This window comes from Hesperophylax consimilis, chromosome 27 (assembly GCF_061612785.1).
Source record: "Hesperophylax consimilis isolate HC1 chromosome 27, BYU_Hcon_1.0, whole genome shotgun sequence".
Taxonomy (NCBI): domain Eukaryota; kingdom Metazoa; phylum Arthropoda; class Insecta; order Trichoptera; family Limnephilidae; genus Hesperophylax; species Hesperophylax consimilis.
Window position 1 is genome coordinate 27580839 of NC_142862.1, and position 27693 is coordinate 27608531.

The 27693-nt window shown below is 35.8% G+C and overlaps 2 protein-coding genes across 3 annotated transcripts in view; one reads left to right on the top strand and one right to left on the bottom strand.

Annotated features, from left to right (window-relative positions):
• Nucleotides 1-19638, bottom strand: part of LOC149410876 (uncharacterized) — a 33935-nt gene extending 14297 nt beyond the window's left edge. Inside the window, exons 1-10 of one of the 2 annotated variants that reach the window (XM_089648418.1) lie at nt 19539-19638; nt 19056-19241; nt 9219-9407; nt 7620-7788; nt 6599-6810; nt 5058-5120; nt 3338-3423; nt 2701-2801; nt 1656-1800; nt 568-697 (exon numbers count right to left, since the gene is read on the bottom strand). In XM_089648418.1, coding sequence (XP_089504544.1) covers nt 568-697; nt 1656-1800; nt 2701-2801; nt 3338-3423; nt 5058-5120; nt 6599-6810; nt 7620-7788; nt 9219-9296 — 984 coding nt within the window. In that variant the 5' untranslated portion in view covers nt 9297-9407; nt 19056-19241; nt 19539-19638. Of the gene's footprint in view, nt 1-567; nt 698-1655; nt 1801-2700; nt 2802-3337; nt 3424-5057; nt 5121-6598; nt 6811-7619; nt 7789-9218; nt 9408-19055 lie in introns of both variants that reach the window. The other variant, XM_089648417.1, reaches the window with a different exon arrangement.
• Nucleotides 19639-21905: 2267 nt separating this feature from the next.
• ND-B17.2 (NADH dehydrogenase (ubiquinone) B17.2 subunit) lies at nt 21906-27349 on the top strand. The gene is made up of 4 exons (XM_089647765.1): nt 21906-22086; nt 22915-23056; nt 23879-23935; nt 26916-27349. Exons 1-4 carry the CDS (start codon nt 21992-21994, stop codon nt 27048-27050), a joined length of 429 nt encoding a protein of 142 aa, XP_089503891.1. The 5' UTR covers nt 21906-21991; the 3' UTR covers nt 27051-27349.
• Nucleotides 27350-27693: the final 344 nt, after the last annotated feature.

Below are 27693 nucleotides of genomic sequence, written 5' to 3' on the forward strand. Positions count from 1 at the left end.
CAAAGTGACAAATATATTTCGCTCTCCGTTGGTGGAGTGATTTCCACAGAGTGTCGGTAGCAATATAAACTTTGGAAAAAACAACAATAAATTCGGTGTAATTTCAACTTCCACAAAGTGTTTTATTTAAAGAGGAATCTACCCTTTTGTTCTTAAGCCTAATTTAAACAGTTTCTGTAAGCTTGAGGTCTGACAAGGATACCCCACAGGCAATTGCTACACTCTAGCGACATCTGTCGGACTCTGGAGTAAGCTTTCTGACTGGTGTCATCTATCGCTTGAATACCCAACTTTTTACCATACATTACAATGGCGAACAACAAAACTAATTCCGTATTAGACTGTCTCCTAATATCTCCGTCTCCATAGGCATGATGAAGATTTGCAAAAGTTTCTGTTGCCTGTTACACTCTTCCTAAGTCTGACACAAAACGCTGCTCTTCACTCTTTTTCAGAACTAAAAAAACCAGTTCAGTGATATTTTGAGCAAGTTCAAACTTGCAGTGGAGGCACATCAGATGTCTGCTTGCCTCCCCCCCGAACGGGAAGTCACCAGTTACCAATTACCTGTGGTTGCTGTGAATGTGGCCGGGTAGTGCCCCCCTGGGTGGTGGTGGTGGTGCCAGTGCCGGCGGGGCGGTACAGAGAACGGCACCTTAGCTCCAATTGTTCCCAGTACATTTTCTTTCGTTCATGGCTAAAAATTCAAACAATATTAATATAAAACAAAATGTTTCCATTCCTCCAAGTATATAAATCCCTTCGTACATACGATAGAACGTAAGGGGTAAGTTAGACACATTGATGTTCTTGAAAACCAAATAAAGAGTAAAGTTATGCATATTTAAAATCAAGAGAATGGAATTCTTTACAGTGAATGTAATAGATCTAGAACACTAACCTCCCAAATGGACATGGATCTAAAAAACCCTGGACCGAGCAATTCGTCAACTGTTCGGGCATATAACCAATGGTTATTTTCAATAATTATACCTGCCTTGCCGTCCTTGTAAAGTTGTCACCAGGAGGGTAAAGTTGTCACCGTCTCTGAAAGGTTGCACTCCGAGTTCAGCGCAATACGCCGTGGAGTTTCTTTACGTGCTGGCAGAAAGAGGAGCATTGAGGAAACCAGGACCAAGGTAGGACTTTCATTATTCTGGTGGCATCCTCTCAACAATCCATTTCGTTCCCCTTTTCCTATTCAATACTTTAGGAAGAAACTCGCGGCCGGAAATATATCCGGTTATTTCCAAGAGCTATCGAAACAACAAAAATATGAAGCCACAGGGAGAGGGAGTGTTTGGAAAAAACCAAAACCTATGTTTTTTTTTAATTACATATCCCATTCCTCGTCTCATCAAATACCCCAAAAAAATCATAAGCCGTTATAACTCATTAACAATACAAAAATAAAATAATAATAGCTCATTATGCACCACTTTGCATATAAATCAGTTCAAAAGTTAGTCATACAAGATGGCTGCCAGGTAATTTCCCTCACCCTTGATTTGGCTTCAATGCCATTCATACAAAACCGTACTAATGCTCTGTCCAGGGATTTTTAGGTCCGTGCAAATGGAGGATTGAAATTAAAATGGTCTTCAGATAAAGACAAGGCCATGTGAACAGTCATGCTAAGAGTTATGATGACGTACCTCAGAAGCTGATAGGCCAGCATTGCCGAGCATATGCAGACCAGCACCCCGGCCACCGAGAGCCCGAATACCGCGCCCAGGCACTTGTAGAGAGCCCCGTGTACCGTTCCACAGTCAACTACTGCCTCAAACACGCACTTAACGCCTGCAAATTAAAAGTACATTACATAACATGAAATCATAATTAAATTTTATTGTTCAGACTCATTCTTAATATGGATACTAATTACCTAAAACAACACTTCCTTTCAACTTAATTACTGTAACAAACTATTTGTTGGAGGAAATGGAAAATAATGCATTTAACCTCCAATTTTCTCAAAATTAATATAAACATAATTTTCTGTTTTCAGTTTGCGGCCATGTTGCCTATCGTATACGATTTATGCATTTTAAGTAGGTACTAATGTATCGGAATTCTCATAACCTTATCTATTTTTTTTTAATTATCCAGCCTAAAATATTGTTTTTAGGCTCATTTTATAAATAATAATGAATTTTTTTTTTCAAAATCTTAAATCTCTGAAAGTTCTACGCCGATAGCTTTGAAATTTTGACACAATGTTGCGTTCGAATACGCGTATCATTTTATATACCTATATTAATTATGTAGATGTCTTCTGTGACAGGTAAAAACAGACTTTTTTTAAAAACAGCGCCTTCTGTTTAACTTAAAAACAAAACGAGCCAAGCAACGCGTGGCAGGGTACAGCAAGTAATTTTAAAGAAAACTAAAATAGGTTACTAAGAATGAGTCTGAACAGTAAAAATTTACCATTAATTTTGTAATAAAACAGATGAAACCATCTGCACAGCATCCCTAAAGATGACATGCCACAGGGGTGGCTGAACCCTTAGATCAGTTGTTCACTGACCCCGAAAATTTTAAGAAGATATAGTTATTAAGGTATAGTATATTATTTATACAAACCAAAACAACTGGTCATGTTCTTAATTAATTGTAATACCTAACTGCCAAATAGCAAGCAGCAGCAGTAGTCAGTCATAGCTCCGATATTAGTATTAGTAAAATTAAATTGAATACCTTCTTCATCTTCAGCGGGATTCTGTCCATCTGTGAGGGCGGAGTAGCAGGTGCAAGTTCTGGTCTTTTCTGTGTACACACACTTCCTCAGTGTCTGCAATCTGTAACACAAAAATATTTAACAACATTCATAACAATAGGTTACGAATACCTGACAATATTTGAAAATCTCCTACTACCACCACAATAAACAGAAAATCTTGCTTGTATTGTGATGGAGGCTTAGCCAGCCGAGGAATTGAACACACCAGGGTGGAACCCAAAAGCGATGACAACTAATCCACTGACCAGTTGAATATCAATATGTATGTATGTTAGTTTAGTAAGTCATATATAGTAGTATGTATTAAGACCTCCTTGGTCATAAATTAATATGTATTAGTTTTATGTCACTACATAGTTATAAATCTTAGTTGTATGTAAGTCACCAGTTATAAATCTTAGTTGTATGTAAGTCACCAGTTATAAATCTTAGTTGTATGTAAGTCACTAGTAATAAATCTTAGCTGTAAGTTATTAGTTATAAATCTAAGTAATAAGGTTAAATTAATTCAAAAAGTACCCTTGAGGTGATTTTTCCACGAAAACGGCGCTATATAAATAATCCAATTTTTATTATTATAATTAGCGCTGTTACCTGTTCATGTGTATGACGGTGGTGGTGATGGTGACCAGGACGCAGGTGAGTGCACACACCAGGCAGCACGCTCCGACCACCTTAATCTGCAACGTTTCAACCTGCTCAATCCACAATGGCCACATTATACTACAGGACTTACGAAAATCACACATATTACATTATTACATACCAGAGCAGACCCGTGAAAAACACATTCTTGACAAATCAGTTCCAATTTTAAAAATGACAAATAAAATAATTTTCCCTTAAAATATTATATTACAGGTACACAATCAGTTTAAATTTTGAAAATGACACATTAATTCAAAGCAAATCCGAGTTCATTGAACTAGAATTAAACAGGCAGGCAGACACGCAACCGAAATTAGTATGTTTGATATTCACAATCATAAAAATAAAAATATAAATTTTGTACATAATAGAGATGATTAGGCTAGCTTAATAGTTCTCGGTATGCGGTACTTGACGGCTACGCTAAAACTAAATGATGAAAACCACATTAACTAGTTATTATACTGAAATATCTGATTGACGCGTGAAATATGGTATCATTTCTACATACATAAACACACACTTCACCACAATCTAGACATCTGCCTCGGAACATTGTAATGCTGAGTGAAAAGTTGGCTAAAGAATGAGGAAGGGCAACATGGCAAAATAACCCAAAAATTAATCACTAAAATACTTTTGGCCGTGAAAATCTCAAATTACGTGTTTAATAATCAAATATATGTTTTATAATCAAATACATGTTGTTTAATCAAATATATGTTTATAATCAAATATATTTTTCAAAATCAAATATATGTTTATAATCAAATATATGTTTTATAATCAAAAATATTTTTTATAATCAAATACATGTTGTTTAATCAAATATATGTTTATAAACATATATATTTTTCAAAATCAAATATATGTTTATAATCAAATATATTTTTCAAAATCTAATATATATTTATAATCAAACATATATTTTATAATCAAATATATGTTTATAATCAAATATATTTTTCAAAATCAAATATGTTTTATAATCAAATATATGTTTTATAATCAAATACATGTTGTTTAATCAAATATATGTTTATAATCAAATATATTTTTAAAATCAAATATATTTTTATAATCAAATATATTTTTCAAAATCAAATATATGTTTATAATCAAATATATATTTTATAATCAAATATATCTTTTATAATCAAATATTATGTTTTATTATCAAATATATCTTTTATAATCAAATATATGTTTTAGAATCACATCATCCGGCACCGGTGCATAGTCGGGAAACCCGTCAAAGGCACGCCCAACATTTGTACACAGTTGACATTTGTCAGATGAGAACGGGCTTTTCTACGACTCGTCAACTCTATATTTCCTCCCTCCTATAACATGGGTCTCTTCAAGACCCAGGTTCACTCCTTCCTTTCTACAAAAAGACTCTCCACACAACATCGCCAAAGATATCGTAGGCTCTGAGGGAAATTACTTTTCTCAAGGCTTCCTTTGTGGAGTTGACATTAAAAAAAAAGATTTAAAGCACAGCGATCCATGACGATTTCCGACGTGAAAATATGGAGTTAAATAATGAAATATAATTATGTTGCAGATATCTTCTCACTGGCGATTCAGTAATATTGTAACAATTCATTGCCTGGAAATTAAACTTATAGTGAAAAAGGGAAGCAGAAAAATGATTTGTACATACCAAATAACTGTAGCGATTTCTCCTCCTTGCCAGACTCATTATACAAAGACCGGTAGCCACCAACTGAAATGTATACATATATATAAATATATAAATACACATGGTGTAATAGCGCAAGGCATATGGGGTAGGTTACAGATTAAATAAACAACAAATTCAATTCAATTTAATTTTGATTATTCATTTCAAAAACATTACAAAATTGTTAATTTCAATGCGTTTTTAAAATATTATTGTAATAAGAATTCTTAGATTAATAATATTAACAGTGTGTATATCAACTATACCAGTGATAATAGAGCTTGCCTTTTAAAGGAAGCTTCATTGATGCTAAACATGTCGATATTCGAACTGATTCTGTTCAACAGCAAGATTGCTCTCCCCACAGGCATGACCTGCAGGCAAGTTAGTTCTGCAGGCCGGGAGATAAAATAGTCTATGTTGTCGGTGACGTAGATAACCATCGGGAACATAGAAATGAATGCTCTCCATGATGGGCGAGTTTTCAAACCATCCACGAATCAGTCTAAAGAAATGTGTAGCAATGCGCCCATCTCTCCTGACCCGTAGATAGTTCATTCCGAGCATACCCAAAAGAAAGTCAGTGGGATATAGCCACGGGTAGTAAGTATGATATGCAATAGGGGTGACAGGAACAAACTAACATGAGCAGGACGCTGGGTTGGTTGTGGGCATGAACAAACAAACAAACCAACACTCAACTGAACAAAAAAAACACCATGTAATATATTTATAATTATTTCAGAAAAAACACTATTTAATCTATAAATGGAATAAAACAAAGTCACTATCCGCATCTGTCTGTTTGTGCGCTTAGTTCTTCTAAACTTTTCCCCAAGCGCGCCCCTGCACAAGAACTATGCAACGGAGTTTGATAGGATTTTCACTATCATTTAGAGAATTTCTTACGGAAGGTTTATATACAATAATACATGGATATTATATTTATAGTAAGTTAAGTAATGTCAGCTAGTGTATTAATAAATACTTTTATATATTATCAATACTACTAAATTTTAATAATATGCAAATGAAATCCTCAGCACGGGAGATCCCAGTGAGGTATATCATTACATACATTTGTTACAGAAATATAAGATGATAAAACACTTATTATATATTATATCTACCTTTCAGTGATTTGCTAATAAATATATCTAGTCAGTCTGCAGGCATCTCACATTGCAGTTAGTTATTTGCAAGAATTTTTGTATTTGATAATGAAATCTGAATCTTGCGAAAAAAGCAAACTTTTTTACAATGGTGAGCTAATTCCAAGCCATCCCTTTTTTTTCAGTCAATATGGAATGCAAATTTGGCTATAGGGCGGGTCTATTAATTGCGATGTCAGTGTAAGAGACAATGTATGAATATGAATGAAGCAAGGAGTGTAGGCCAAGAAGAAAGGCGTGATGGTTAGATAGATAGGTAGATAGACAGATACCAACCATTGTAAGACAGACTCATACTCTTTTTCATTGGGTGAAACATAAAATGGACATTAATTATCACTGTCTCACCATAGCGGCCGGCACCGGTGTGGGAATGGTCTCCAGGTGGTGGAGACTGTCGGTGTGCGCCCTCAGCAGCATGGCAGCGGCCAGCAGCAGCCCCCCGAGCAGGCACGCCGTCGCGCCCATGCCCAGGCACCACCACACGTACTTGCGGGGGCCCGGGGCGGCCGTCACCGCGCCACTCGACGGGGCCGGGGGGTCAGAGCGCGTGGAGCCGCCTGAACGGACAAAAGTAATGGAAAGAATGATATTAATTCATACGGAAAGGACACAGTTATGTCATCTAAGAGAACAAGGAAATTCAAGGCAAGATAACACAATTTCATAACCTTTCAAAAACGGGCTTTTAGTTTTCGGTTACGTTCAGATATATTCCCCCAGTAAAAATAAATGCCGCCAACGGGAATTGAACCCGTGCCTTCTGATGTCCGGTCAGGTGCTCTGAAACCACTGAGCTATGTCGGCTTATTTCCAACCCGCCAAATGATTCAATATGTACTAGTACCTTAATCAACAATTGCTGCTTATTATATTTTTTCCACCTCTAAACAACCAACTTTATTTTTGTAGGAAAGGCTTTGTTAGTGATAAATTTCTCACTAGATGGCGTCGAATTTGTATTGATATTTCAGGCAACTAATTATTGCTTATAATTATTTGTTATGCTTTATGCTATGCATAAAACCTTGTCTCGTAAACATTAGTTTATCACTAAAAAATAAAGATATATTCCATTTATTTGGATATTATTGCTAAGCGGAAATACACACAAATTCTCCGAGCTGATGACAGCGTAGAAAGTAAAGATTCGTATAACTGATTTTTGTAAATTGGACTATGTCATTGAATAAATCAATGTGTCATTTTATGAGAAAGAGGAACAATAAAGCGAAAGGGTTACAATAGTAAATTATAGTTAGTATTGTTAAAATTTGGAAGCTGTCCAAATGTTCCATTTTAGATAGTGAAGTTCTCTGAAACTTACAAAAATCACTTGATTGTTAAGAATAATAAATAAATCCGTCACCTTGAGTGGCATGTCTTGGGCGGGGGCGTGGTGGGGGCCGGGGAGGCAGAGCAGGGGGCCGCTGCTCCTTGCCGGCGGCGGCGGGCCCTGGAGGCTGCGGGGACGGAGGCCCCCCGACAGAGGCGCACTCCGCGTACTGGGCGCCCCCGCACGAGCAGGCCACATGGTACTGGAACGGACATATATCATCACACAACTGGCCAAAACAATAATATTTCACAATACGGACAATGAATACTCCATCTGCTCCCATGGTAAAACACTGCGTTAGCATTTGAATATTCAAGTTATTTACAAATCTCTATTATGAAAAGGTTTTACATAGAAATCTTAAGTATTTCTTATATATATTCTCTAATATTATTATTCAATTTCCAAAGAAACAGTTTATTTATAAACAAGTTCTGATGCGTAGTTATTATCATGCGTGACAGCTGTTTCGCCATCTAAAGGCTTTATCATAGTAGCTAATTACACAGCAGCACTTGTTTTTAAATTAACTGTTTTTTTGACAATTGAATCATAATATTATTGAATACATAAAAAAACCTTAAAAAAAAAGAATGCATGAAAAAAAAATGAATTAATGATGAAAGAAAGAAATAGTGAATTAAACAAATAATGAAAGAAAGACTGAATTAATAAAATAAAATAAGAAAGAAAATTAAAGAAAGAACTTGTGAACTCGTGGAACTCCCATGTCGAGAATGTAAAATCCAAAATTTCCCCGATAACCGGTGTACTCTATCGACTCCAAGGTGTACTCCCCACATCTTTACTGCGTGCAACATATTATGCTATGATCCACTCCCACCTGAGTTATCTAGTTAGTATCTGGGGAACCAAAACAAAAAAAAAAGTTCCGAAATACAAGTAATTCAAAATAGAGCCGTACGTAATATATATAATCTGCCATGGGATACACATGTCAAAGATATATACTCACAGACACAAATACTTCCTTTTACAGTCCTGCCAAAGTATAACATCACAACTGCCATTCTACAAATAATTCAACACTCCTCACACACCAACACTAAACCAGTCTTTAATTCTGACATACACCAGCACAAAACACAATCACAAAATCAAATACATTTATCGTCATCTACTTACACAACCAAATTTGGAATTAACTCCTTACAATACATTGCACATAAACAATATAACGCATTACCTAGTAACTTAAAACTTCCGGCAACGAACAAAAAAACATTGACAAAAGCTCTTAAAAGCTATTTCTTTAGCAGTTTCATAAATGACTAACACAATCTTTCTCTGGAACTCCATAATAACATCTGCGTTTATTTATTTTAATGTATTTTATTTATTTGCCTTGTCCTTTCTAATGTTGTCTTTCCCGTAATGAGTTTTATAAACTCATTGGGAATAATACATTATTACTTTGTTATCATTTTGTAATGTATTATCTTGTAATAAAAAAAATAAAAAAAATAAAAAAAAAACTAAAGCAAGAATGAGAGAAGGAATGAATGAATGAATTAAATAACGAATGAACGAAAGACAAAAAACTAATAGAACAAGAATTAAAGAAAGAATGAATGTAAAAAAAAGAATGAAGGATGTGTGGGTGGGTACCTTGTGCAGGTCACTGGAGACGCTGGCGGTGGAGGCGGTGGAGGGGTCGCAGTCAGCGCAGGGCCCGCGGCGCGACATCTCGCCCTGCTCCCGCTCCCGCTGTCTGCTCTCGCTACCGTTAGCTGCGCACCATCCATCACTTGACAGCCATTGCCATCATATCTGCCGTCGCTGGTGCTGATGCTGGTGCTGAACAACAACACAATACATTATCTATTATTAATCTAATTGACTCATTGAATGCGCTAAATTATTAAAATAACTATGAACTCGAGAATCTTATTTATTTATTTATTTGAGGAACATAAGCAGTCTTAGCAATACAATATGCATAAGAGGATAACAAAAAAACAGACCAATTATTAATGTTCACAGATAGATATTCAGAAACATAAAACTAACCTGTAAACTAGAATATTTAATAAAAATAGAAAAAAAAAAACAGAATAAAGCAGCAAATAAGAAAATTCTACAATAAACAGCAATAAAATAAATGTGATTATAACTATACTTAAATAGACTTGGGTTGGAACGGGAAAGGGAAGGAGAGGGATAAGGAAAAGCCACGCAAGTAATATTAAAATATTAGGTACAATCAATTTAACAGTCGTGAATATGAGTTAGAATGTGATACAATGAAATTCTGTAGTGATAGTAACTAGCAGCGAATATGTCAGCACGAGTTTCTATATTTGCAAATTTATTATTATAGTAGTTACATGTCCTTTGCATAAATTCATTTCGATTGGAATTGGTATTGCATCTATCAATGTAGAAAAGGGTATTTTGTCTGCTGTATCGAATTGGCGCATGGAAATTTATTTTGTTCAGCAACTCTGGGCAGTCAACTTTAGAGTTAATAATTTTATACAAGAGCATCTGATCAGCGACAATCCTCCTGTTGAGTAGTTTCGTGATTCGAAAATGTTTCTCTCGATTTCGTCGTAAGAGTTGTATATGTTAAATGATTTAAAATTGAGGAATTTGAAAAATCGTTCCTGAACTCTTTCTAACCTGTTAACATAAACAATATAGAGCGGGTTCCAAACCGGTGAACAGGTGAGGACGAACATGTGAATTGTAGAGAGTCAGATATGTCTCAGTATTTTTGAAAATTTTGCATGTTCTCAGTACAAAACCTAGACTTTTTGATAACAATGTTATCAACGTGTTTATCAAAGGTAAGTTTAGAGTCCAAGAAAACCCAGAGATCACGTACATAGTCTTTATTTGTTAAAATCGATCCAGAAATGGTGTAATCATGCAGTATTTTCACACGGTTACGTGTGAATGTGAATAAATTACTAGCTGTACCCCGCCACCCGTTGCTGTGACTCAGTCTGACGCGTATTGCTTAAACGTCCAATAGATGGCGCTGTTTTAAAAAAAAGTATATTTGAACAGATGGGGCCATGGGGTTTTACCAGTCACAGGTGAAATATATAAAATATAGGTATATAAAAACACACGCGTATTCGAATGCAACGTTGTGTCAAAATTTCAAAACAATCGGTGACATACCTTCGGTGATTTAAGATTTTGAACAAACGAACATTTTTATTTATATAGATAGATAGTAGGATTCTGTAGGTTTCAAAGACTGCAATAGACTGGACAAGTGAAAAAAATCGAGGAAGAGGTGAAGGCGTGGAAGCGGTTTTGGTCAAAACTTTATAAATTTATTGATGAAAATGAGGATGAAATGAGAGTAAAATGATGATTTAACCCCTCAAGTCTAGACAAAAAAAAATCACATCATCGAATATTCCCATTTGAAATTATTTTTTAATTTTACAAAACAAACCTCACTTTTTTCGTTTTATTTAACCCTTTCATACCTGAATTAGATTTGGTAGAGTTATTTGAAATAAAAATTGTTTTTTGTTATTTTTTCAATAGTTATTGTTATTTTCATTTGAAAGAAAATTGGGCCTCAAAAGTTCTGTTAAACAAAAGGTTTTATTAAATTTAAAAAAAAAACATTTTTTTTTTTTATAGTGAATACCTCACAAGAGTCCCAACTGCTCCCGTCTGGAGCCAGTGAGACTATGGCATCCCCAATTGGGGGATGTTGTGAGGCTGAAGGTAAGTGGGGAAGGGAAAGAGGAAGGTGGGGAAGTACCTGGCTATTCAGATCTAGTCACTAAACACGGCTAAAGCCATTTGGAGCAACGTTTCAATTCTGAATGGTGGTCTTACACCAGGGCGATACTGGTAGTATCTTCCACTCTGGAACGTGCCGCAAATATACTATATATTATTTTAATTAATTAATTGTGAAATAACACAAATTAATCAAATAAAATTTATTTGCGCACGCCGGGTTCGAACCCGCGACCTTCGGAATGGCAGAAATGGAAAATGGAAAATGGCAAAAAAGAATATAAATTAAACATTGTAAAAATACTTCAAAACTTATATCACAAAAAAAAACAAGGAATAAAAATTGGTCGAGATTCAACACAAAATACATCTTCAAAAATATAAAAAAATAACCCGCAAAAACATAAAAAGTAAGCTTTTTATACTTTAGGTACCTTTTTTATAATGTTTTTGAAAACTAAAAAAAATGGTTTGACTGATGACTGAACCTTCTTACCCAAGAACTGGAGTGGATAACTCTACCGATCTCGCCAAATGCCGATTATTTAGGACAGACATTTATTTTGTATATTAACTGCTGTAATGTCATCCGATTTCAGAGAAATGCGTATATGTCCGCGTGTGTGTGTGTGTGATTGCCACTAAATAGATAGAATGAATCGTCATCGACAAGGAGACTTTCTGTCGAGTTTCAGCTGTCGGATGTCGGTGGGTTCATTCCGCTTCCGAGATGTGCATTCATTCATTCCCGAAAACAAAATCAAATACCTAGGTCGGTCATTCCCAAAGTGGTCTATATCGAAACCCACAGTTTATGAAATAAACAATTGGGGGTCCATGAGATGTAAATAGGATCCACGATAGTGGAACTTGCACATTGATACCAGTAGCAACAAACTTGTACCAGAGCTTCGTAAGGAATTTCTGATATGTTGACAAATTGCCCGAAATGTAGTAAAGGATACGAAAATCTTCTGGGGAATTATTATTCCCGAAATTCCCTAGCCACCTTCATCCCCCATGGATTTTAAGATATTGTGGGGAATTATTCTTCCCAAAATACCCTAGCCACCTCTATCCCCCATGGGTTTGAAAATATTGTGGGGAATCATTCTTCCCGAAATTCTCTGGCACAGAGTAAATGTAATAAAATAAAATAAAAGAAGACGCATTTTTCGTGTTATTTAATAAATTACTAAGATATTGTGTTTTCTGTGTTGTAAAAAAAGTTTTTTTTACCTTCACCTTCATCCCCCATGGATATTAAGATATTGTAGGGAATTATTCTTCCCAAAATTCCCTAGCCACCTCTATACCCCGGGTTTGAAAATATTGTGGGGAATTGTTCTTCCCGAAATTCCCTAGCCACCTTCATCCCCTATGGATTTGAAAGTCTTCGGGTGAATTATTATTCCCGAAATTCCCTAGCCACCTTCATTACCCCAATGGATCTGAAAATATTATGGGGAATTATTCTTCCCAAAATTCCCTAGCCACATTCACCCCCAATGGATTTTAACATATTTTGGGGAATTGTTCTTCCCGAAATTCCCTAGCCACATTCACCCCCAATGGATTTTAACATATTTTGGGGAATTGTTCTTCTCGAAATTCCCTAGCCACCTTCATCCCCAATGGATTAGAAAATATTGTGGGGAATTATTCTTCCGTAAATTCCCTAGCCACCTTCATCCCCATGGATTGGAAAATATTGTGGGTATTAAACTTCCCGAAATTCCCTAGCCACCTTCATCCCCCATGGATATGAAAATATTGTGGGAAATTATTCTTCCTGAAATTCCCTAGTCACCTCTATCCCCCATGGGTTTGAAAATATCGTCGGGAATTATTCTTTCCGAAATTCCCTAGCCACCTTCAATCTTCATCCCCCATGGATATGAAAATATTGTGGGAAATTATTCTTCCTGAAATTCCCTAGTCACCTCTATCCCCCATGGGTTTGAAAATATCGTCGGGAATTATTCTTTCCGAAATTCCCTAGCCACCTTCATCCCCCATGGATATGAAAATATTGTGGGAAATTATTCTTCCTGAAATTCCCTAGTCACCTCTATCCCCCATGGGTTTGAAAATATTGTCGGTAATTATTCTTCCCGAAATTCCCTAGCCACCTTCATCCCCTATGGATAAGAAAATATTATAAATACCGAAACTCTTTCTTGAACAAATGATTAATTTTACTGATCTGTCTAGGACCTAGGAGTCAAAAGACTTGCGACTTCAGTTTTCATTCACATCACACGTTTTTCTATGAAAATATTATATAAAGGCTTTTTCCGTTTTTTTCTTTCAAAAATATATCGACTCTAAATATACTGGTAGAATTTCCGTACATATTTCGGATGCCGTGTGGAGGGTCTTTTTGAGGAGAGGAAAGAGTAAAAATGGATTTTGAAGAGACCAATGTTGTAGGAGGGAGGAAATACAAAAGCCGGCAAATCGTTCCACAGTCGAGCTGTTGAACTCAAGAACGAATCGTAAAAGCGACTATCCATTGTAATACCTGACGCCTGTGCTCTAAAGATAGCAATCCGTCTGTTGAGATAGAGTAATCTATCAAACGGACCGCCCGTTTCTGCACGTCAATTTTTCAGGTATTTTGGGGCTTCGGACCAGAGGTGGTTGCCAAATTCAACAATGGGGCGCACTCGCGATTTGTACAGGGTCAGCGGTTGTATACTTTTAAAGTATCTGTACAGTACACCCATCTTATGTGAAGCTAGCTTGACTCTGGCCTCGATGGAGCCTCCTTGCCTGAGCTGATCACTTAGAGTTAGGTAGGCGATACATTACGCTACACGCATCATGGCTTCGCCTATTTCAGCATATGGCTCGCCATACATACATACATTTCGATCCCTTTTAGACGTAATCAGACATAATTGGGTCTTTGGAACATTAAATTCGACTAGGTTATTCTTACCCCAAGAGGAAACCCTCTCGAGGTAACCGTCCATTGTCTGCTTCAAAGCTCTCCGAGCTGTTGGAGTTTGTGTATCCTTTGGGGGCTTGTCAAACAAATGCTATCATCGACTGTACTGTCATCCGCGTAACAGTGAATTGGTGCACATGACAAAAGGTCATTGATGACCAACAAAAACAAAGTCGGAGATAGAATCGATCCCTGTGGGACGCCAGCATTTATTGAGTATGAGCCATCGGCAACCGTCTGAATCGACCTTTCCCTCAAAAAGTCAGCAATCCACGTACACAAGGATGCGGGAAGTCCGTAAGAAGGCAGTTTGTTGAAAAGTCCTCGGTGCCAAGCCCGGCCATAGGCCTTGGAAATGTCAGGTGCAACCGTTTGGGTCTCACCGTAACGTTCCAGACACCGCTCCCAAACATGGGCCGTATACGCGAGAAGATCACCGCACGAGCGGTTCCGCCTGAATCCGTACTGACGGTCGATAATAATTTTGTTCTTCTCGAGATATGTGAGCAGTTTGTCGCTGAGCACACTTCCATATAATAGATGGGTTCGCTATGGGGCGGTAGTTGGCCGGATCGGAGCGGTCACCCTTCGGAATAGGATGAATGAACGCTTCTTTCCATCCAGAGGGTACAGAGCCAGATTTCAGGGACATGTTGAAAAGCTCCGTCAAAATTGGAGCAATTTCTACAGCGCACCTCTGCAATACTAGGGCAGGTATTTCGTTAGGCCCGCTAGCTTCACTAACATCTTACTTTATTTACTAACTAAATCGAAGGTCGAGTTGTGCACTGTCGAGGGTGCATCTTTTATTGTATTTATTTGTCAGCAAAAAATAAATCGTAAGTATTTGTATAAAAGAAATAAATACAATAGGACATTGGCAGGTTAAAATGATAACAATATATTTTATATGAAACGAGCAGGTATGATTCCAGACAAAAGAAAGGCTAACATAGGATAACAATAAAAGGTAAAAATAGGTATCTAGGAACAAAAATCCTACCTGAGCATTAGTTTAAGGTACCTACCTACCTGCAATGCAATAGTTTTTTTTCAAAATTTTGAAATCAGCACAAAAAAAACTAACCCTCACGTTGTTTCCTTGTCTGATTTGAAACATACTCTTTTATTTCATTCGCATTCATGCATTGTGTCATACATGCTCTTCTGTTCGTGTAACTCTTGGCATTGCCCGACTCAAGTAAATATATAATAGTATGAATGTGAGTATCGCACAAGAGTCCCAACTGCTCCCAACCGTCTGGAACCAGTGAGATTACACGGAGAAAAATGAGTATTGTTAATTAAATTTCTCTTCAAATTATTGGTAGTCAGGTTTAAAACGGGATTTTAGGCCGTTTCCTAATAAACTTTTAATAAATTCCAAATATTTTGCAACACCTGTTCATGCACCTGCATTTGCCTTGATAATACACAATGACGAAATGCGGGTAGTAAAATTATTAGGATTTTTATGAACACGTGTTCCGAAATCGTGATAGTATATTCGTATTTTAATAAAAGTTTATTAGGAAACCTGTAAATTCATTCGTTAAGGACCTGAAATCCCGTTTTAACCGGATTACGAATAAATTGAAGAGATTCTTAATAAATTAGCAATATTCAATATTAGTAATTTTTCTCCGTGAATGGAGTAGGGAGGAGAAAGAGGTAGGTAGGGAAGCACCTGACTATTCAGATTGTAGGCATCATGCATCCTAACCACTATGCAGGGACCTTTGATTATATAAATGTCTAGATAGAGTGTCGCACTGTTATTCCGACAGAAAGAACAGGCCAGATTTGAAATATTTGTGTGCGTGTCACGCACACAAGTATACGCAACTTATATCGTTGACGTAAGCGCTTAACGTCACTGTAGGCGTATTGAGTGATACCAGCTCCCTAGTATTTCCCAAAAAAGTTGGGAAAAAATATGTTTCGATTTTGCGGGACCTATAATTCGTTTAATTTTGAATTCATTTAAGTAAGATAGTTTTCTACATAAATATAATGATATAAATGAAAAGAAAATCATTGTTAAAAGAGATTTATTTTTATTTGATTATTTTTAACAAATAAACAAGAAATACGGAAAATAAGAAACATACATTCCTAGACGCTGTCAAATGGCCGGCAGGTATCGCTGTGTCTAAATTTAAATTTTCAACTTTCACATTTATAATATTATTATATATAGTGTACTTTGGGTAATTATTAATTAAAACCTATATTAAAATTAACAACGCACTCATGGGATTTTTTTTTATTTACTAGATTCTTATATTTCTTAAAGAGATGAATCATTTAAATTTACTGAATTTTAAGTTAATGTTCTTTATAAATAGAACGGCGTCATTTGCGCCTTGCAATTTTTACCTTATGTGGGTATTTTAATTTGAAGAACAGGCAACCCTGTAAACAATGCGTCAAAATATGGCGTTGTCAAGACGATGGTAAGACTAAATTAAACTATTAAAACTGAATTGTTTCTTTAACTAAATGGTTATTATATGGCTTTGAAAAGGTAACTTACCTATGATAGGTAACATTTTTAGTTATTTTCAATTGTCCTTTGTAATTTCTGCACACTGTTATAGCGCAAATCGTCATTTTCAAATGTCACACAACACGTGTTTACCGCACAGCGATAGTTTCGCAACTGAGCGGACTGAACGAGCTTATCAGCCAACAGTTGGCTGATATTTTTTTTGGCGTTTCGTCTCTCGAACGCTCAATCTAGACATTTATATAATCAAAGGCAGGGACATTGGGGGTCTAGATTATTTTTATAATAAATTTAGAGTCGTTTAACCAAAAAAACAAGAGTCCTTATGAGAGCCCTGAAGGAGTAACCATATGTTACTTATACCAGGGCGGGTAAGCTGTGAATAACCTCCAGTACTCAGATCTCGTCTCCGAATACGGGTAAAGCCATGTCAAGCTATGTTTCGATTCTGAATGGTGATCTTTTACTAAGCGACTCTTGCAATCATACAAGATAGCAGGCAATAAAATTAAGATTATGTAGATAGTTTATTAGTCGAAGTACAGTTAAAAATATGACCGAAGGGAACAGGGTCGGATCAGCTCAGTGCTAGACTGGCTAGACCAAAGCCTCGGCAATGACCGAATCGTTATATGATTTTTCTGTTTCAAATTTTGCGTTTGTGTCGCTAATATTGACTTCAGTGATTGGCGCTATTTAGTGGCTCTTGTATTTTATTACGCAGGTGGAGATTTTCTATGGTACTCGCTTGCAAATTCAAACACGTTTTATTTATATTGGATCGTTCTTTTTTTATATTTCACATAATCCATTTTTTTGTTATACAGTGTTGCCAGCTAAACTATTTCACTCTGGAATGGAATTCGAATGGAATACATTTTTTGAATAGCTACTGAATATTAATAGAAACATTAAAGTACCTACCTAGAAAGTAACATTGTTAACCGAATACATTGATTAGTTTCACGATATATACAAATAATATGTAGAGCCCTTGAGCCTTTTCGTAATTTATATAGCACCGTTCTTTTGCGAAATTATATAAATATTTGTGCCTGAACTTTGCAAAATAAAATGTACTTTTTGGCGATGTTTTTTTCTTGCAAAAATCAAAACAGGTGGCTGGTGCTGAGCGGGAATTTAAACCTAATTGCCTTCTACACAAGGAGTGTTATTGTTAGTGGCCCGATTCCAAATGTTCCACGTCGTAGTGCTTCGCCAAGGGTAAACATAAAAGAATTCATAATCTGCTCTCGCATAGATGGCTCTAAGTTAATGTTTTCACTTAAATGCACATTTTGTAAGTTATGCTTTAAAATATTAAGACGACTTATTTGTTAGCGCCCGTACATCAAGCAAAATAAATAGTTGTGTACAATTTAGGCAGTGCCGACCCTGACATCCGATTAAACGAACAAAATATCTTTTGTCATTTCTTATTTTGACTGCCTGCCAATATAAATCAAGGAATAGGTAAAAAGTCATGAGTGTATTGTGGTTTATCCTCCGTATCTACCCCTGGGGATAAGCATTGGAATGATTAAAGGATTCTTATGTATGTTTAAAGGGGAATTCAGAGATTTACAAGCGCCACAGTTCAATGTCCTGATATCGATGAATGAATGGCTATTTAAAATCAATGCATTTTGTACTTATACAAAACATTATGTACATACGTGATAGCTCACCATGGGATATCTACGCATAGCAACCCTTTTCTGTCATTTATAATTTTATTGTGTCTAGCGAAAGTATTGGCTGCGACTAGACACTAGACAGTGCCATGAGAAATATAAATAAAACATTAAAAAACACAGTTAACGTCGTTTGAATTGCATATTGCAGTTGTATTCATTTAGTGGCTAGAGCGGAACAGCCAGCCCATTCTCACTTCCTAGTTTGATCTTCCGCATGAAATGTTTATGTGTGACTGAGGGGACAGTGACTATATCGGAACGGCCAGGTTCTCATTTTTATTACCTTATAATAAAAAGTGATTCGGATTGAAAGACGCTGGTTAGAAAGTACCTAGCTATTTAGGTTTGGTCACCAAACACGGTTAAAGCCATTTAACGCAACGTTTACATTCTGAATGTTGGTCTTTCACCAGAGCAATAATGGGAGTACGTAAAACCCTATTGATCCAAATACCACGTGCACACTGCACATTCCCAGAAGTCGATATGTAGGTACCCAAATATTCAAATATATTTGGGAGTCGTTTGAACTGTTTCATCGCTAGAAGATATTTCAATAAAACTTCAAAACAAACCTGTTTTCTAGCGCGGGGTTACTCCTCCCTTTAGATAACTGATGATCCAGTAATTAGATATCCAGTAAACACTTTAAAACCAATTTTTCAACTAAAACTTTAAAATACACAATTGAAAACTATTGTACTATCTCAAAAGAAAAACTAACTCAAATATCAATGCGAGTTTTATCTTTTAATTTTACACTACAAAAAATCACTAATTACACTCTAAATTTTGTGAATATTACGTGGATAGGTTTTAGTAACAAGTTTAAAGTTGAATTAAGTAGGATTTTATCACAAAAACATTGTGTATTGTGGAAGCTGAAAAACTTTCTTCAAAAGTTCAAGAAACAACTTCATAACAACACACACAGCATCCTGTTGCAGCGGCTGTCTCGCAATATTACGGCACAAAACAAACTTAAATTGCACTTTAATTATATTTTAACTGTATCCGACTGTAATCAAACACGTTTTAAACCAAATAACAATGTTTACTGTTTAATTTGTCGCTGAAATGAACTCGATCCGCTCGCGAAATGAAGAAACTGACATTTTATTTCGTGTGAAAAAATTTCAAACGTCGAACACAATGAAGTTGGCGAAGGCAAAGAAATACGGCTCCTTTCAAAACTACAGATCCTAAGCTACGCCAAACTAAATTTACACAAAACGGCAGTTAATTTTGTACACCAACAGTAAAAAAGTATCAACCATTCTGTTTAATGACTTAACCTTTTTACTTCTTTATAATCATTTGTTTCTAAGTGTTCTACGACTGGAAAAAAAACTTGTCTAAATGAAGACCACCCTAAGACGATCTACCTGGCTTCGAATATGTCTATGAGGCACTCATTTCAAAAAAGACATAAACGCCTAATAATGATCTTGCTACCTTAAGCTTTAAACGTAATTAATATAAAGATTTTTTTGGCAAAATAATGTTGAGTATAACAATATTTTTGAAAACAGTTTACGCTCAACATCGATTTGCTAAAATAGGCTTTATGGTTGTGTTTTTAAGTATTAATATTGTGTGAAGCGTTGGATAAAGGCCATTTATTCCTTTTTTGCTGCCCCAGGTTGAGTAAATGACGAGCAGTTGTTGTTAACATTAGAAAACGGGTATTAAATCTAGGAACCGGGGGCAATTAAAAATGATAATAAATGATAATAAATATTAATAAGTACCTACGTATTGGTATTTCGGTAAAATTTTATAGTAGCTGGACACGCGTACGAATAATTCAAACAAGAAAAAAAACATGGCTGAAACAGCCAAAACACGTGAAATTTTTAAACTTTTATCGACAGCAAAATTTAACTTTACTGCATCTTCTACCGTCTCCCCGGACCTAAATAGTTGTATTTTATAGTAACTACTTACAATTACAATGCTACCCGTGACATCATCGGGGCCCGAAGAGTAAAAAATAATTATCAACAGTTTTATAACTAAACCACTAATCACTACGCCGCTTCCCGCAGAGGAAGGTAAATAAAATTAAACATAACTTCTTGGCATACACTCGTTGATTTATTCACATTCATTCATTGTATTTGTAAGAAATAATTAAAATTAGTTTCGTCTTTGAAAGCTGTCGTGGCTGAACGTCGAGGCGAACAGTAAACTTAAAATACAGGGTGTCCGGGGGTAAATTTCGCTAACTTAGGGAGGTGATTCTACATGATGGTAAAAGTAAAAAAGATTAAAAAAATTTTTAGAAAATTCAATGTTTGTTTTCCTATACAAAAATAATTTTCCATATAAGAATATTTATTTTCCCTTACAAACAATTCAACTATTATTACCTAAAAGCTACCTTCAAACATTGGAATTTAGAATTTTTTTTATAATTATTTTTTACTTCTAAAATCATGTAGAATCACCCCAGAAATTGGTGCACCCCCGGATACTCTATATAAACGGGAGAGACCTGCAGGAATGAAGGCATGCCCTAGAGTAACTAACTAACTAACCATCACGCCGTTTCCCCGCAGGGGTAGGCAGAGAGGACGGACCTCCAAACAACTTGCCTCATCCACATTCATACATCATCTCATAGATACTCTTCTATTATTCTGACCCTGATATGGCCCGACTCAAGTATTTGATTCACTTGATTGTGCCATGTCTTCCTCGGGCGTCCCTGACTTCTTCTACCATTCACATTTGTCTCAGATATTCTCCTTACACTCCTTTCTTCGTTCATTCGCTCTGATATTAAAATAATAATTTACTAGAACTAATTTAAGAGCTTAAAACTCCATCCGATCATATTAATTAGTTGCATCATGGTAAATAGTGCAGTTTAGAAAGTATTTACCAAATCAACCGTGATTTATTAAGTTTCCGTCACACCGAGAATATAGTACGATAAAAAAACTATTAAATACTACCGGAAAATTGAATACGATGGGCGCTCTTATCAACTTATTTACGTTTTTGTTGTTGTGGCACTGTGGAAAAATCGAGGAAGTCGAATAATGTTATTTTTCTCTCTTTTTAAACCCGTAAAATAAGACAATTTTAAGTTGAGAAGAGTTATTATAAATATTCCATTAAAGTTTAACGACCCCTCCTTAGTTAAAGTTGAACACGCATGCCGCACGCGTAGAAAGATAAAAAACAAAAAGGCCTTTGAAAAATAAGGAGCAGATGTTCGGTGTGGCCAAAAGCATGACCACCAAATAAACAAACAAGAACTTTTAAAAGCTTGATAATTATCTAGCATTACATTAATACTCTTTTGATAAGAAAAAATATTATAGATTTTTTTATAATAAAATATATAGTTTTGGATTAAAAATATTTAATGCTTTAAAAACCAAAGAAATATGATAAAAATGGGACGAAATGTTTTTTTACACTGGTAACACCTAATTTTTTCTGTCAAATTACGTTTTTGTACCAGGCATATTACTGCCGAAAATTACAATAAATCCTAAAAATGGCTAAATACCTGGCCCTCGATAAATGGGTACGATTATTTAACATCATAAAGCAACATGGAGGTATCCGAGCCTCTCTGTACAAATTGTACAGGTTAGTATTTTGTTCACTTTTTGACAATTACATAATTTTATTTTGCGTATTTACTGTCAGATCTTCGTTCCATGCAAAGCTATCGGTCACGAGGAATGGATTCCACCATTCATACGTGATATTATCTCCAAAATAACGTCACCTTTGTTATGAATAGTGAAAATTATTCTTCTTTATAAAGAGGTTAACTTTGTGTAACAAGGTACAACTCAATAGTCATAAACCTATTGCCATGGTTTTAACAGTTCATGCAAGTAATAATATGCCAATTAATTGCTTTCATCTTTATTAAGCTTTAGTCTTCACAATGCGCATTTTTTTAAGCTACGCATATATATGGGGGGATCGGAAAATTTATTACTTTTTTGGGACTTCTACTTACCACAACTTATTATTAACATCACATTGATTAAATTGATACTGGGGGGGGGGGGGGGGGTTGAAGCCCTATACCCCCCTTTATATACGCCTGTGCTCTAAAAGTCTAAGTTTGGCTATTGATAATCAGAATCTTAAATCAAAGTAGCAAAATTTTCTTTATTTAGTAATACACTGTTTGAATAACACTGTCCGTTTCATACATTCCCTTAGTTTAATAAACATATTGCAATATTTAGAGAACATTCATCTGATGGTAATGCTGCCTTTGGTTTTACTGGTATTTGATTGATGCTCCAAGGAACTTTTTTATTTTTTTATTGCCGGTAACCCGGTCGTTTATTGACATCAATGGTTATTTACAAATCATGTGCGCTACCCGACTCACTAGACAATATCTGTTCTGAGCCGGGTAAATAACTAGTATCATTGATTGTTGTGTGTTTGTAGGCAAGACGACCTGAAGGACGGCGTTTGCGTGGGCGAGGACAAGTACGGCAACAAGTACTTTGAGAACCCGCGGTACTTCGTGGCACGCAGCAGATGGGTGGAGTACGCCCCTAAGGTTGGCATGAGCTACGACGGCAGTCAGGTAAGCTAACAGTCTTCTTCTTCATGAGCCTTTCACCCATCCAAAGACAGCAGTTCTCTTCAGGCAGTCAGTTTATTTTAAATGATTAAATCGTTTAATAAAACAAATCTATCAAATAAAATTTACTTGTCCAAGCTTTTATAAAATAAGCCAGCTGTCACCCTTGGAATAATGTCATATTTGTGTGCAGCTCGGATAAAATCAAAACACAATAAAAAAAGAGATTATTTTTGGATGCACAAAACCACAGCCATCTTTAATATAGGCCGTGCTGTAGAAAATGAAGTAACAGTTAAAGAGACCTGTTTTCAGACTTTTGCACTGCATTAGAATATACATATAGCAGTATAGGTTAATAGCAGGGAGTACCAAACTCTACTAAATCCAATGCAGAAGTTCGAGAACAGGTCTCTTTAACAGTCAATTCATTTTCTACAGCACGGCCTGAATATAAAAAATAATTTTGCATTATCATTCTAAGTAAAAGAATATTGTTGCTGTTTTTATAATTTTTCCCAATTTTGACATCAAATATTTGATAAAATTGATAAAATATATTGAATAGATTATATAAATGAGATTTACATTTATTATTATTTATATAAATTTTGATTGAACCCCCATTGAGAATGACCACTAACCGCCACTTCGTATATACATGAAAATTACATTCTGTTGAAGTGAGTCGAATTTCAATTTTAGGGTTTTATTCACTTGGATTGTCTCATTGGGTGTGTTTTTTCCCATTCCTTCCAGCTTTATCACCTCACTGTTATATCCTAATTTATTATTGTAACATGTTGTTCATTTGTTTGTTTGCAGATCCCCGCTGAATGGTACGGGTGGATGCACTACAAGACAGATTTACTACCACATCAGGTAAACTACACATTTTCTATTCATTACTACTTACATTACCCCGGAAACCACTTATTGGATAACCAACACCACTGTCATAGGTCACTCCAAGTGGCAAGCTACGTTTGGCCACTTAGTTTGTTCATGTAAAAAAAAGAAATTGTAAAAAACTGCCATTTTTCAATAAATATAACTGAGATAAAGGCCTTTGAAATTCTGCATCCTCACTATGTAACATTATAAACATTAATCAGGGTTTTTGTGTTTACAACCAAATTTTGATTTTACAAATGGACATTTGCAATTCAGGTAAAGTTTTTAAAATCGCTCACTGATGAATTTCAAATTTATTTACAAAATAATGCCTTTTGAGCGGTGGCGAGTTTCATTCGGTTACGGCCACGCTCATTCAAAAAATCATACCTCGAAATATTAACACAATCGGGAAGGGTATTTCTACCCGTTTGGTCGATTGATGCTTAACGTCGGGAAGGGTATTTCTACCTTCTGCGCCAGCCTCATTTCAATGGCAGAAAATGGTTTTGACTGCCGGCATAGTTCAGTGGTAAGGCATTGGACTGCCATTCCGAAGGTCGCGGGTTCGAACCCGGCGTGCGCAAATAAATTTTATTTGATTAATTTGTGTTATTTCACAATTAATTAATTAAAATAATATATAGTATATGGTTGTGCGCAACTCTTTCGTACGCAATTGTGCGGGGGGTTGCGGTATTGCGGATGCGATATAGACTAAGACAAATAAAAACGAATTGAATTGCCTTAGTGTTTGCAAGAGGAAAATGAGTGGGAAAGGCCAAAGACTTACCCTGGTCTCGTTCTCCTTAAGCCGCTGGTTCTGCTCTCTTATCAGTTTGCATACAATTAACATTAACACTTAACACAAAACAAAAAAACACAGTGAAATTCACTGCGGCGGGTAAAACCGTTTCACTGGACGATTGTGCTCCAAAATGATCACAGCCGAGTTCAACATATGCGGGTTTCAATGACACAAAAATGTTCGCGGGTAAGATGCAACGATAACACTGATAACAATACTCCTTGTCTCTGGCCCGGATCACGGAAAGGGGACAAGGGGCAAAGGGGGGTGAAGGGTACACATTTAAGGCTATTCAATTTTAAAACCTAACGCGCAACTAGTATATTTGCGGCACGTTCCAGAGTGGAAGATACTACCAGTATCGCCCTGGTGTAAGACCACCATTCAGAATTGAAACGTTGCTCCAAATGGCTTTAGCCGTGTTTAGTGACTAGATCTGAATAGCCAGGTACTTCCCCACCTTCCTCTTTCCCTTCCCCACTTGCCTTCAGCCTCACAACATCCCCCAATTGGGGATGCCATAGTCTCACTGGCTCCAGACGGGAGCAGTTGGGACTCTTGTGAGGTATTCACTATAAAAATAAAAAAAAAAAAAGAAAAGAAGAAATTATCCGATGTTTTTATATGAATATTATATACCAATCTCTCTGTAAAGGTCCCAACTATATGTACATAATTATCAAATTGCAATGCAAGTCTTTTTTTGTATTTATCTTGGAGTCTTTTGTGTACATCGATATTTCAACTAAAATGACCTATATTATTGAACCCCTGACACTTGATAAGTATTGCGTTTGAAGATCAACGAAATAAGTAATTTAGATAACATATTCTGTTATTCTAATAATTCAATTCCTGGAATGAGGGTTTTTATGACCATGAAACCCGAAACAAATCTCTCTATCTCTGTTCCGCACCCACTCAACTCCTAGGTGCGAGCGAGTGGAGAGTGTCGGGCGCATTTAACAAAAGCAGGTAGGTATCGGCAAACACAGTTAGGCGGACCACAATAAATATTTACAAGTGCATGCCAGTTTTTAAAAAGCAAATTGTCCTACGGTTGTGTTCCGAGGAGATAATATTTATATTTGCTTTTTCAAACCTTTCAAAATGGATTCTGAAAATTACAAAAGTGATGACGAAATCGTCGCAGATAATTTATCTGCCTGTTCTAGTAATTATTTGCCTGAATTCCATAGTGAAAGTGAAGAAATTCCTTGTAGGAGAAGAATGTCAGTGATGCCATTACAGTTCAGTGATTCTGAAGAAAGTGATATGGAGGAAGAACAATGAAATATTAGATGTTTGTTTTAGACGTGAACTGTAACTGATTATATAAAGGTGATTAGAAACTTAAACCTCATAGTGTATGGTGAAAAACAATAAACAATATTACGTGAGCAATACGAGAAGTATTCTACGCTAAGTGATTATTTTATTTAAAAAATAACCAATATTATTAGCACGTTCCGATGGTTTTGGTCCGCTGTACCGTGCGAGGGGCAATTGCACACGTAGGATTTGAATGGGTAATAATGTGTTACTCTGACGATACTAGAGATGTGGCAATTGTTTTTGTTTTTGTAATGATTTGGGGTTGGTGAAAATATAATAATTTTATAAAATTGAAACCTAGTTTATATTTAAAATTTTTTACTATAATATTTCCATTATTTCCGAAGATATAGCGATCCCGATCAAAGTGTGTTAATATGGAAACAATAAATCCACCTATATTTCATCGTTTTTCCCATATTTCTAGGTTTCATAATTAAGCTGTTTGAGGGAATTTCGAAATAAATTCAAAATAATCGTCTATCTAAATTTGAAACTTACGTATCGGTAGCTATGGTTCAACTGGTTATATGTCTAACCATTATAGATAAGGAGATTTATGAGGATGTGTCATTTAGTGACGGATATAGTCCTACGTTGCCAGAGTGGTTAAAAGAAAAAAATCCATCATTTTGATTATTCCAATTCCTTTACAACGCTGGCATTTTCATCATGGGGCATGTTTTGACACAATGTATGTATTATATCGTAACAACGTGGATCACACATGTGACACCCGTCTACCGGCGTAGCCACCGATGGATCACATGTGCCAGTCACGTAGGTAAGGTTAAGATGAGATTTTACAATGTTTTTTTTTTCCAGGATGGATCTCGTCCCAAATACAAGTGGATGGCGGATCACACGGAGAACTTCTCCGGAACCACGGCGCAATACGTACCTTACAGCACCACCGCACCCAAGATACAGCCCTGGATCCCGGGGAAGAAGACCCAATAAGCAATAATAAAACGACGATAAATATTATACACCTTTTGTCCGCATAATTCTGAATAACAAACGCAAGATTTATTTGTTTACTGTTCTGGTTATAAGTTCATTCTATTATTATCATTAATTCTTGTTCTTGCAACCGTTCCGATGTGCCGGAATGAGGGAGTTATGTGAGCAATGAGTTGTGATCGGCGAAATACTAAAATCTTTGTGTTAGTATTATTTAGGCTTGTGTATTTTCAATCGATGTGTTATTTTAAATTGTTAATTTAATATGTAAATAATAAATGATAAATAGATGGAAAGCATATTTTGGTTGGTTTTTATAAATAACGAGCTTTTGTTGCCATTTAAATTACATAGGATTGGTTCACCCATGGGAGTGATTGGTACTGACCCCTTGGGCATAGATGAAGTAATATCATGTCACCAAATATTCAATTTTAACTAGAATTGCTGTTTTTTAACATATCTCAAAATGAAATACTGTTTTTGCAAGCAGAAGAAAGACTACTTCAGATTTTGATGTATAAAGGGACATTATGCAAATAAAAATTTCAACCCAAACACAGCTTAAGTTTTTGAAATCGCTTGCCAAATGGTTATTTTTTGTGAACTGTGTATTTACCATTATTATTATTAAAAAAAA

Bases quoted from the DNA above. Each gene is read 5' to 3' on its own strand.
- ND-B17.2 (XM_089647765.1), top strand. From the start codon at position 21,992: ATGGCTAAATACCTGGCCCTCGATAAATGGGTACGATTATTTAACATC. The intron at 23,057-23,878 runs GTAAGCTAACAG...GTTTGTTTGCAG, and splicing joins TGAGCTACGACGGCAGTCAG to ATCCCCGCTGAATGGTACGG. The intron at 23,936-26,915 runs GTAAACTACACA...TTTTTTTTCCAG, and splicing joins CAGATTTACTACCACATCAG to GATGGATCTCGTCCCAAATA.